The sequence below is a fragment of the Ursus arctos genome, unplaced genomic scaffold (genome assembly GCF_023065955.2).
Source record: "Ursus arctos isolate Adak ecotype North America unplaced genomic scaffold, UrsArc2.0 scaffold_21, whole genome shotgun sequence".
NCBI lineage: Eukaryota > Metazoa > Chordata > Mammalia > Carnivora > Ursidae > Ursus > Ursus arctos.
In genome coordinates this window covers 14,746,624-14,759,673 of record NW_026622886.1, presented here as the reverse complement: position 1 = coordinate 14,759,673, position 13,050 = coordinate 14,746,624, and the positions used below count along the sequence as shown (strand labels likewise).

At 36.2% G+C, this 13,050-nt stretch overlaps 1 protein-coding gene across 5 annotated transcripts in view; it reads right to left on the bottom strand.

Annotated features, from left to right (window-relative positions):
• The window catches only part of ANKS1B (ankyrin repeat and sterile alpha motif domain containing 1B), a 1,053,061-nt gene extending 1,040,293 nt beyond the window's left edge, over positions 1-12,768 (bottom strand). For all 5 annotated transcript variants that reach the window (XM_044384492.2, XM_044384493.2, XM_044384494.2 and 2 more), the window contains exon 1: positions 12,631-12,768. In XM_044384492.2, coding sequence (XP_044240427.1) covers positions 12,631-12,764 — 134 coding nt within the window. In that variant the 5' untranslated portion in view covers positions 12,765-12,768. The remainder of the gene's footprint in view (positions 1-12,630) is intronic.
• Between the last annotated feature and the right edge of the window lie 282 nt (positions 12,769-13,050).

Below are 13,050 nucleotides of genomic sequence, written 5' to 3'. Positions count from 1 at the left end.
ATATTAATTGTCTGATTTTAGTAGTTGTATTGTGGTTGTACAGGGAAATATCCTTGCTTTTAGGAAATACAAGCTTAAGTATCCTGAGGTGACAGGATATCAGGTTGGCAACTTACTCTCTCGTGGTTCGGGGAAAAAAAGCTATATCAACTAAACTTCCAGCTTTTCCACAAGTATGTGATTATTTCAAAATCAAAATTATTTTTTTTAAAGTTCTAGCTCGAACCATTAAAGAATTACTTAAACCGGACTCATGGTCAGATTCAGGTCATATATTGATATAATGGAAGTTGGGAGCCAAATTTTGACACTGGACTGATCAAAAGAAAATGCTGACATTGTGAGCTTCTGTACTCTATGAAATTAGAAACTACTATATAGTTAGCTATCATCTTATGTGTGTAACTTCTTCAAATTGCCTAGAGGGGAGAATCTATTTTCCATACTCCAAAGCACCATCACCATGAATCCACGGTACACACCCTCAAAATATTTGTCAATTAATAATGCTTTAAAAGCAAGATAAAGAAAATACCAATGATAAGCTTATTAGGAAACCATTAACCTCATGGATTATAGCACAGCATGTACAACTCCAGCAGAACACAATCTCTTTCTGCTCAAATTACCTTTGTGAGAAATGTAGAAGATAACAAACTAATACTAAATATCTGGAGACCAGTACTACCCCTAAAAGTAGGCCGAAAAAAGTAAGCACTATCTGTGGGATCAGAGGAAGACTGAGCAAATATATCACTCCCCCGTGGCCTGTCTTGGTGCTTATACTATTAAAGATTTAACTTAAGACAATGTATCTAATGAAATTACCTATTAAAATGCAAACATCCTATCAAATAAAGATACTTCCATGAAATTTATAATTATTCCTTACACAGCCATAATATCTCAGTAATAACAATAAAAACACAAATTTTGAGTCCCTCCTATGTTGCAGACCCTGTGCTAGATATTTTATATAAATTCTCTTTAATCCTTACAACTCTACAAGATAGACATCATCCTCACTTCTAAATCAGGAGACTGAGGTCGAAAGAAGTTAAATAACTTGCCCTGGGCCAAATGTCCATTCAACAGCAGAGTCTTCATTCAAACTCAAGACTCTGACTTCTTCCATTACATTCTGTTGCTTCTTTCTACCATGCCATTTACTGTTCCTGAAAATGGAGACCTATAGCATGAGGGAATAAGATGCAATTTAGAAAACTTTTTATCTGTACAGGATAAAACTGAATGAGAAATTTGGGTTTCAGGTAAAAAAAAAAAAAAAGTCTCAGAACAAGAAAGGAACAAAGGCTTAGCAAAGGGACAGAGGAGAACAAAAACAGGGGATGAGAAGGTCCTAAGGACAAACTGCCTAGTTGCCTGGTTTTTCTACAGAGCCTAACACTAGATTTGACAAAATCCTTGAGTTAATAATGAAATCAGTTAAAACTAAGAGCTCAGATTTATTGGCTTGAACAGATGAATCATAAAGTTAAATGAAATTAAATGAAAACTATGGTGAATACTGTATTTTTCCTTTGTTTCATGAGAGGGTAGAAATGGGGAGAAATAAATCACACCCATCTGGAGACTTGGCATGCATGGACAAGTTATTAAACCACCTCTGAAGCAACAGAAGTTAGATACCATTATGCACCCAAGAAATTTTGGATAAAACAGTTCCACCTTGTTTTATTTTTTTTAAAGATTTTATTTATTAATTTGACATGGGAGGGGGGAACACAAGCAGGGAGAGTGGGAGAGGGAGAAGCAGGTTTCCCACTGAGCAGGGAACCCAATGCGGGGCTCAATCCCAGGACCCCGTGATCATGACCTGAGCCGAAAGCAGACACTTAACGACTGAGCCACCCAGGAGCCCCTCCACCCCATTTTAAAGTGAAAATGATGACTGACAAAGAAATATCCTAAAACGTCTTCAGTTATTTTAACACTAAATCCAGTTTATCACTCATGTGCTATCAACAAACAAATGTAAACAAAATACTGCCTATAATATGAAAGTACATGATGAGCACAAACAAAAATAATTGAAAATTATGTATGAACAAAAATATCTTACTATGTAATTTTGTAGAAAATGTACTTTCTATTTACATACTGGAAATATATTGGTATTTTCATATTTTAACCCAGGATAAACACTGATCCCTATGGAACAAGGAAGCAATATGGCACGATAAAAAGATATTTGGGGATCGGAAAGACCTGAATTTGAATCTTGATTCTGTCAACTAGCTTTGTAACTTTTGGCAAGTTATTCAATGTTTCTGCTCTTTTACCCTGTATATATATATATATATGGGGCTAATAATAAATATCTTTCAGGACTGTTGTGAAGACTGGATAAAAAGTACATAAAGCAACTGGCATAATATTTGGGACACTAATAACACTAGCAATTCCACTTCTAGAAATATATCCTAAGAATAAGATTTATGAAAAAGGTGATCTGTATGACAATGTTCATCATACTACTATACTACTTAAAACAAATAAAATAAGCATCATCCAAGTATCTAGATTAAAAGAATATTTAAGTAAAGGTATACACACCAGATCAGTGGTTCTCACACTTTAGTGTATATAACAATTACTTAGGGAAGCTTAAGAAATGTATATTCCCATGGGGCGCCTGGGTGGCACAGCGGTTAAGCGTCTGCCTTCGGCTCAGGGCGTGATCCCAGCATTATGGGATTGAGCCCCACATCAGGCTCCTCCGCTATGAGCCTGCTTCTTCCTCTCCCACTCCCCCTGCTTGTGTTCCCTCTCTCGCTGGCTGTCTCTATCTCTGTGGAATAAATAAATAAAATCTTTTAAAAAAAAATGTATATTCCCAAAACTTTTACTCAGAAATTCTAACCCAGTAGGTCCAAGGTGAGACCAGGAAACTCATATGTTTAACAAACAACCACAGGGTTGATTCTGATATAGGAGGTCTATGAAAATTCTGTATTAAATGGGATATTTTTTAAGATTTTATTTATTTATTTGAGAGAGAGAGAGAGAACATAAGCAGGGTTGAGAGCAGAGGGAGAGGGACAAGCAGACTCCCTGCTGAGCAGGGAGCCCGATGCAGGAATTGATCCCAGGACCCTGAGATCATGACCCAAGCCAAAGGCAGACACTTAACCAACTAAGCCACCCAGGTGCCCTTAAATGGGATATGATGCCATTAAAATTATGATTATGGGACGCCTGGGTGGCTCAGTCGTTAAGCGTCTGCCTTGGGCTCAGGGCGTGATCCCAGGACCCTGGGATCAAGCCCCACATCAGGCTCCCTGCTGGGAGCCTGCTTCTTCCTCTCCCACTTCCCCTGCTTGTGTTCCCTCTCTCACTGGCTGTCTCTCCGTCAAATAAATAAATAAAATCTTTTTTAAAAAATTATGATTATGAAGCTTTATAGTAACACTGAAAAAGTTTATGATACACTATTAAGCAGAAAATTCAGGATCCGAAATGTATGCTTTGCCTAATAACAACTATAGTAAACATACAGAGAAAAAAATGGGTCTTAGCAATAGAATTAGGGGTGATTTTTTTTTCATCTTTTACCTAATTATTTGGAACGGAGTCATGTTATCATTATTAATGAATAAGTAACATATCCAAAATTGGAGGGGAAAAAAAGTCAATGCCCTTCAGGATTAAGTTAAAACTCCTTAGGGTAGCACACAAGTCCTTCAATCTCCAGACCTGTTACCCATGCTCTATACCAAACTACTTATAATCCTCCAAATTATATCCTACATTTTCATATACTATTATTGAATATATTATTCCTTCTCCAGAAAAGCCCTTCCCTCAAATGGTCAGCCTGGCAAACTCCCATTCTTCCAATAAAATTCAAGAATCACCTCTTCTCTGAAGTTTCCCTTGACTACTTCTCCCAGATAGAATTAAGGGAACCTGCTTCTTGCTCTTCACATTCCTGTTGCATTATTTGGTACTTCTATTACAGTAAATATCACACTGTACTTTAACTCTTTGTTGACACATTTGTTCCATTATTCTACAAACACCTGGGGTTAGGTAGAGATGTTCTCATTCAATTTTAGAATCCACAAGGTACTCAATAAATATTTATGAAAATAATGAGAGATCATTCTTTGTTATCATTTTTCCTGGATGTCAGTTCCCTATGAAATCCTGACTGACTTGTTGGGTTAGTTGGAGAGTGGTTGGTTCATTGATTAATAAGACTTGGTCTAAATATAACCTAATATATAGCATAACACATACCAGTGAAAAAACTTATATGAATACTTAACCATTATTCATAATTCTTCACCTTCTCTGATTATGTCTTCAAAGCTTCTATCAAACTTCAGAGTGACAGATCACTCTGGTCACTAGCCAAAGCAAATAAACAGGAAACAACTCTGTCCTAGAATACCCCACTGCTGGAATTTACAATGCCAAACAACATCTCTGCGTAATTCCTGCTGCTCCCAAACACACTCCCACTCACTCCCATGTCCCATACTAACAGTAAAATAGCTATACAAAACAGGGATAATTCTGTAAGTAATTATAACAGTTTTTTAGTATACTTAAAACATAAGATACTATATTTAGCATATTTACATGATACATAAAACATTTAAAATGCAGATTAGTAACTAGAGGTACCAAACAAGGACTCGAAGTGGCTAAATAGTAATTTAGGACAAACAAAGAAAAGAAAAAAAAAGAAAAAACTTTAATGTGGAAGAATGAAATTAGGATCCAGGGGTCATAACTTCAAATGTTTTCCCTGTACAGTAAAACATACATTTATGGCATAACCTAGATACTGAAGTCTTAAATAACAAGAAAATGCATTTAAAAGAATTTGAATCTCAAACCACATTAGATGTCAAAGCTCTTATACAATTCTATTCCATACACTTATTATCTGTGATTATATAATAAATATGTACATCTAAGGAATAACTTCTGGAAAAAGGCAAACAACATACCACAAGCGGATATCTAAGATGGATGTGTTACTAGAACAGATATCGATAAAAAGTTTTAGGGACTAAATAAATAGCAAAAAGAAAAGGCTTTTCCAGTACCAGCCCTATGCCATCCCATTTCTTATGTCTTCAGTCAAATCCCTTTCTCTTTCAACAGCATCAACCTTATAAGAAGGAAGAATAAATGACCACCTTTAACCAACCCCTCTTGCGAATCTAGCAAAATTCTCTCCATCAGCTCTGCTAACAAGAGCTCCAAAGCATTACTATTTGGGCCTAAAGTTTTGTTTGCTCTTTAAATGAAAATACTAAAATAGTCTCCTCTTCCTAAAAGCCTCTCCCAATCAATCACACTGGGACTCCCACAAATAGTGTTTGGAGGTGGGATAAAGACAGGTAAGATACAAGAGCACTGAGTCCAGGAGGTTAGAGGAGAAATTAACACTGAGGTAGGCAGGAAACTAGCAACATGAGGAAAGCAAACTCTGTAAACTCTTTCATTCTAAAGTTCCAATATTTGTTCTTCTTAATCTATGTCTCACTGCACAGCCCATCCCAATTCTACTCCTCATACAAAATCGGTTTCCCCTCAGGAGTGGGACAGTTGGCAAAAAACTACAGCCAGGCTGAACTTCTAGTAATTAAAATGGACAAGAGGCTTTCTTTGTAGAAAAAGAGATCTGGGTAAGAAGAGTTAAAGTAAATGTGGTGTGGGGAACAGAAATATCAAGCAGGCTTCGAGAAATGAGGTTGGTTGCTTATGCCCACATCTATTAGTCAAGATTTGATTCAATTTGATCAAAGAATGGTGACAAGTATAGGCCAACTGTCTCGGTTCACTTAACTAGAAGTAATTAACCACTTTCAATAAAGCTGCTCTCACAAGACAATAGAACCCAAATAACTCTACACCGCAACTGAATCAAAGTTCCATTTTACAGACAGAATCATGAAGACACACTATTAAATAAGGAAGCACTATCTCTAAGAAATAGATTCAGAGATGAACTCTTTGGAGACTGCAGAAGAGACTGACAAAAACAAAATTTATCCCTTGACCATATATTCTAATCCACCCTCAAAAGTCATTTCATGCCATAACCAGGTTTAACACAAACATAGAATTCAATTCCTGTCCTACAGATGCAAAGGAAGAAAACTGGACTCTAAGCAGAATTCCTAGATCTGTGTTATATAGGAAAATTCACTGGGTTTTCAACTGGCATTGTGCCTCTGCCTGCCATATGGTGTACCTGACCATGTCATCACATACATGAGAAAGAAATGAAACACAGATGAGTCTTCTGTGTAAATTCCTGCTTTTTAAAATATAAAATATTCTATGATGAATAATCAAAACTCATCATATTTTAATTAATTAAAGCTATGCTACAATATGTTCAAAATGGAACCAAAGACACACTAAAATGCATTAAATGTTAAATAATTTCAGGTTCTGTAGGCTAAAATTAGTTTTTTCTAACCCTTGATTTGAATTATAGTCAGCTCCCATTTCTAGTTATATTCCCAGGATGAATGTTCTGTAATAGGCTCCTTGGAAGAATTTTCCAAAATTACATCAAATACATAATTAAATAAATTATTTCAATATACAACTGAACAAACCAAATTGTGTTTACTGTCACCTGAGAGGTTAAATTGCTAAAGTCAATAGAGGCAATGCTGAATATTGTAAGCTTCTGCATTATGTCAGTGAAGATCTGTTCTACCCTTCCATCAACTATAAGAAACCACTGAGATACACTAGGAATTAGGCAATGTAAGAATGGACAGGGTGAGTAGTAGTCACTGGCTGGTTGTCCTAATTACCTGCTACACATCAGTCTCACTGTTTTGAAGAGGGAGCTGAAAACCTAGCTTAGTAGAGAAAGAGGTCAATAACAAAATTCCCTCTCCTCTCTTTTCACTCCCCATCATGCAGCTGGCACTGTTCACTCTGGCAGACACAGCTCCCTGAACATAATGGTGCAATCACCGCTTCAAACATCATTACTATCTAAAATAGATAACCCACTTGCAACTTGACTATTTTTATAGATATAACATTTTCATGCAGTTTAACTGCTGTATTTGTGATTTATTCCATTTAACCAAAGCAGTTTCCCTGAAAGTGAGTACCTTATCAGAGTCCCAATAACAACAATTGCCCAAATAGTTGTGAAAATTACAACACTTTCGAGTTGCCTCTTATCTCCTTGTACCCATCACCAAAAACTTCATGAACTGAATCCTAAATCTGAAAAATTTGTAAACTCTCTGGTTTATATGTCTTTGGTGACTAGAGACTATTTTCCCCTACTTTTTACAGATCTACTTTTTCACATGGGGGTCTTGAGAACTGGATTCTTTATGTTCAACAAGAGTTGACTAAATAGGCTTTATATGTGATCCTCTGAGTCATTAAGAAACTCAAGTAAATTTAAGACAGAGAATTTTTTACCGCTTTATTAAAATACAAATAATTCTTAATCTAGACTCACTAAGAAAGAAATGATTCAATATACATTCTAAATAGGAATTATTTTTGTTTAGATTAAAAGGTAGTTCTGTCAAAGGAAGACACCTTAAAAGGTTTTGCAGCTGTGTCATGAAAGATGTTAAATAAAATGAAACTTCACATATAACGTGGAGGGAGAAAAGGAAGGAGGTAATTCAATTTGAGTACTCCGATGAGCTCTAAGGAGCTCAGATTTCTTTAAAGACAAAAGGGGTGGATGAGAGAGAGGTATAACTGAGAACAAACACAAAAAATATTTACCTGGGAAAATATTAATGTTCCTTTCAATTAAGTTTGAAAAAAAGAAGAGAGGTATAAAAAGTTCACTTCTGTAACAGATAATGTAACCTGAAGCTCTGACAGAATAACTAAAAGTGTGGATGGTTTTAGACAACAAGAGGATTTCCTGTGACATCTAACAATGCCAAGAATCTGATTCTTCCCAACTTCTGCTTTGCTTCTATCACCCTTAGTGAGAATCCTTTTCAAACCAAAAAGTATAAACAAATAATGTTGGGAGATTATTGAAATTTCAAAAAGACAGAGGTCACAACAGACATTTTAAATGAGTGTAAGTATTCAGACCCAGAAGAATTAGGTACAAGGGGGAAGAAGGAATTTGCATCAGTACTAGCCATCATCAATGGTTCACTACTGTAAACAAGCTATAATAAAGTAGCCTGATTTGGGTGGAATTGACAGACTTAATACTAAAGATAGATCAAAGGAATGCTATAAACAGGGCACAGCATGAATTCAGAAGGGCAATGGATAAAATACCTCATAATATTCTCACAGGTATATATTAGAAGTAGCTGAATGAGAGTTCTATTAAGTGGCTTCAATGCTGGTAGAAATACCATGTATAAAGTTTGCTACTTTTAAATTCATAGTAAGCTAAATAAAGGTTCTTTAGGGATATATCATCATGTGTTGAATTCCAATTATAGATAATATGCTTATTAAGTCTACAGATGATGCAGAGGAGAAAAGTTAATATGCTGGTAGAATCAAGAATCAAAAAGATCTAGATAGATTATAAATATAGGTTAAAACAAAGAATATTAAATGTAATAGGAATAATTTAAATTCAATCAACACTTTTACAAGTATGATAGGGGAACCACTGCTTCACAAGTCATTGAAAAAAATACCTGGAAGCTTTGAGTATCCGCTCAATGTGAGCCAATGTCATTATATACCTCAGTAAAACTGACCTGTATTAAAGTATGTCTTAAATCAATAATAAAGAGATAATAATTTCATTGTATGATGTTTTAAATAGCTGCTATTTTGATTACATAATACATGTTCATTTTAGAATACTGAAAAATGAAGGTAAGCAAAAAGAAAATAAAGATCACCCACAGTTCTACCACTCAAAGATGAATACTACTTTTTACATTTTGGTGTTTATCATTCCGGACTTCTTAATGCACATTATAAAATTTTACACACACTTATTTTTTCTTAAAAAAAAAATAGGATCATACAACAAATACTGTTTTGTAAACTGTTTTTTTTTTTTAATTCAACAGTGTATCAAGTCCCAGTATATTGACTCGGTTCAACTGATATTTGATGCATTTAGTTCATTTCTGCTCACCACCTTTACAAGAGTCATTGTAGAATTTGAGAATATGCAAAGAAGTAAAAAGAGAATAGTGAAAAGCATGAAAATAGAACTTCACTACTCCACTGCCAACTAGTACCAGCTGCTGGAAATTACAGAGAGGAGGATTTCGGAAGATTTCAACTCAATATAAGGATAATTTTTTAATAATTAGAGATGTCAAAAAAAAACGGAATGGATCTAGTCATTTAAGGCTTTTACAAGGCTAGAATAATTAACTGGTAAAGGATGTTACAGGTAATTCCTCTAGGTCAGAAGTTGAATAAAAGGCCCCATTTTATTTGCACATTTTGTAATTCTAATGGAAATTTTACTAAAGAAATTTATTCCATGTCCAAAATGAAACAAATCTTTAGTAATCAAGATCTTAGGAAATGAGTCAAGTGTTTTAAAGCTGCATGAGAAATAATAACACTAATGATAAACACCAATGTGCTAAATACTTTGCATTCATTTCTTTCTATTTCACTTAATTCTCACAACTGTAAGACAGGGACTATTACTACTCCCATTTTATAGAAGAGGTCAGTGAGGCTTAGAAAGATTTTTATATTTATTGACGGTCATTCTTACTTTTGCTGAAATGCAGTGTCACCCAAGGATACCTGATTCCCCATCAGGTAGCTACTACTCACTTACTAGGCAATATGTCATCAAAAGCATCTTCAGAAAAGTTCTTATCTAGCAGTCCCTCAAAGGGCAGTCATGAGATTTTTTTTTTTGTAATTAGGAAAAAAATTAAGGATCTTTAAGTCAAATTATTCATAGCAAAAAAAGAATTCAGGTTAGACTAAGCCACGTATCTTAAATGTTCGTGAATCAGATTCAGTGAATAAGACTTAAGATGTGGAAAAGCAGGGGCGTCTGGGTGGCACAGCGGTTAAGCGTCTGCCTTTGGCTCAGGGCGTGATCCCAGTGTTATGGGATCGAGCCCCACATCAGGCTCCTCCGCTGGGAGCCTGCTTCTTCCTCTCCCACTCCCCCTGCTTGTGTTCCCTCTCTTGCTGGCTGTCTCTATCCTGTCGAATAAATAAATAAAATCTTTAAAAAAAAAAAAAAGATGTGGAAAAGCAAATTTAAATCACATAACTTCAAATCTTTGCCATTACTAATTAAGTGACCTTGGGCAAGTCCCTAATCTTCCTAACTCTTCAGTCCTTCGGTGAATTGAGGCTCAGCCACTTAAAGCTGATATAAGAATTGAATGAGATGATATACATAAGCGTTTAGCACAGGATCTGACACGATTATTATACAACACAAGTAATAAAGGCAGGGAGGATGTAGCGGCAAATCTTTTCTGCAATTCATTCCAAAGTATTTAAAAATGTTGAGGTGTCATTATGTTTGAAGAGGAAGGGGTCACATTTTCCATCATTCTGTAAATAAATTTCTGATGACAATCATTTGTGAAATAAAGTAACAACTAAATTAAATGTGCCTTCTTAGGAATTTCATTTTATGCAAAGGATCACCCAAAGAATACAATTTCAACCCTCATTTTCTTCAAAGACATTGTTTTAGTTGTTTATTCAGTATGAGACAGATTCAAGTTTAAAGGTTACTGGTTTTGATTTTGACTTTTACAACTTGTTTCAAACTACTCCAATGAACATATGTTTTTTAGTTTTGTTTTCTAGGCACATTTCTGTTATAGAGCTACCACTCTTACTCTGACAAAACCTGAAAAAGGGAGACCTCTTATTCAAGAAATATGTCGTGGGTCACAATTTCGAACTTTTATTTTATCTTATTTAATTTCTAAAATTTGCCATCTATTCTTTTCTTTTAAATGGCACAACTGAGAAAGTATCTAAAAGATGTTTAAGTTCTACCACAAAGATAGGCTTTTTAAATACCATTTATCTCAATAAAATTAAGTGAAGTTCTCACTGTTCTCAAAGAATTCCTTAGTTTTTCCAAAGGAATTGATTATTTAGAAAACTCTTTCAGAATATAGGTTTTTATTCTTACGACTAATTCAATTGACTAGTAAACATATTTATCTTCAACTTTAAAGCCATAACCAGATAAACTGCTTTTACATAAATTACCTATGACTAAGGGCAATTATTAGAGCTATAATCTGAAATACGCCCACACTGTCTACTTGCATTTTAAAGTGAAAATTACTTAATTGAGTACACACAAGAGTCATCACTTCTAAGATCAAAAAAAAGTCCCATATTCATTGATCTGAAGTGAACTATCATTCCAATAAAATGTCACTATTAACAAGTCTAGATGATCACATATGGAGCTTTTTAAAATCCCATCAACTATTTGCCAACTAAATTCATTTCACTCTAATACAAATGTTTTCATTTTCCCTCATAGCCAGTACTGTAATTAACCGCACTGCCTGACCACTACAACATATAAAAACTTGAGTAAAGGACACAATGCTATCATCCAGCAATCTGCATCAAACACTTGTCAAGAGTGGCACAAAAGAGTTTTTAAAAGCCAAGAAAATCACTTGGGTTTTTTAAATTTTTACAAGAACAGTTGGGTTGCTTAAGAGATGTTTTAGAGTGAAGATATGAATGATGATTGATGCTTCCAAAAATATCTAGGGCAAGTGAATAGCCATAATTTTATAAACTAAAGAGCTCTCCCTTGCATTTTATCTAATGAATATTCTTCAGGCTTCTTCCCTCTTAATTTGTCCATCAATTCAACTTCTATGTTCATAGTTTTTCAAATATGCAAATCAACCCAGCTATCTCTAAGGTACTGCCTGCTGTACAAAGACCTTGACATTTTTTTAAATGTCATCTGAGAGTCTCCAAGCAATATTAGTCTCACCCGCAACATCTTCATATTAAAAGGCCTCTACTATATTCCTTATGCACTATCCCAATCCCGACCTGACATCCGTCATCCTACTAACCAAGTTTCACTCTGTTATGTCCAGGTAACTGGAAGTACTGCTGGGGCTGCCTCGCCTGCCTCATCAAGTTTTACCTACACCCTGTACTGGTGACATCTCATCAGAAGGTTCGCTCGCTTCATTTTGTGGGATCATAACCCACAGCACAGCAAATGTCTTCTGCAAGAGAAGGTAGCAGCAACCAAAGACTGTTGCTTTTTTGCAGGGTAATTGCATGCACGCAATAGCTTCTCTACCAATTTCATTCAAATAGACAAAAAAGGCTGGGTTCGACACTGAAAATACATAATAAATATTGGTGAAAAGCGAGTGGAACACCGATTTTCTTCCAGTAACACTAGTACATGTACAAGTTCTGCACCACAGCTCAGAGAAAAGTAGCTACTGACGCATTGATAGAAGGCTATTTTCAAATTACTCAAAGAATCTAAGGCATCAATCTGGGAGCCTCATGCCTCCTCTCCACACACACACACTCTGTTTTCCTGCCTAATTTAAGAATGAATCGCTGGCAGCCACCAGGTGCAATAACCATGAGGAGAAGGATGGATCCATCACAATGCAAAACGAGGTATGCAATCCCAGAGCTGGTTCCCGTCCTTACCTTAGCAGATTAGACAGGGGCAAGGGTCCGGATCCACCGCCCAGGATCCCTCCTTTCCTGCCAGACAGGAGTTTCTCCACCAGAGCCACATTTCCAGTGCGGGCAGCTTCCAGCAGCTCCTGGTCCTTCCCCATAGTCTTTCACCGGCTCCCTCACAGAGTCCTTTCCCCACCGGGTCCTCCTCCCCGCCAACCCCCACTCCCCAAAATCCAGGGCCCTCCCCACCCCACCCTAAAATAATGCAAGAGCGTCAGCACGAAGAGATTCCTGCAGCCCCAAGCCGGGAACACCACTCTCCTCCTCTTCAGGGCGCAGCTTTTACAATGGGGATCAGAGCATGTCTAGGAAGAGGGGCTGGCCGAGCGGGGAGCCGCGACGCGCCCCCACAGCCACTCCCCTGGATTTCCGAGGCCTCGTTTC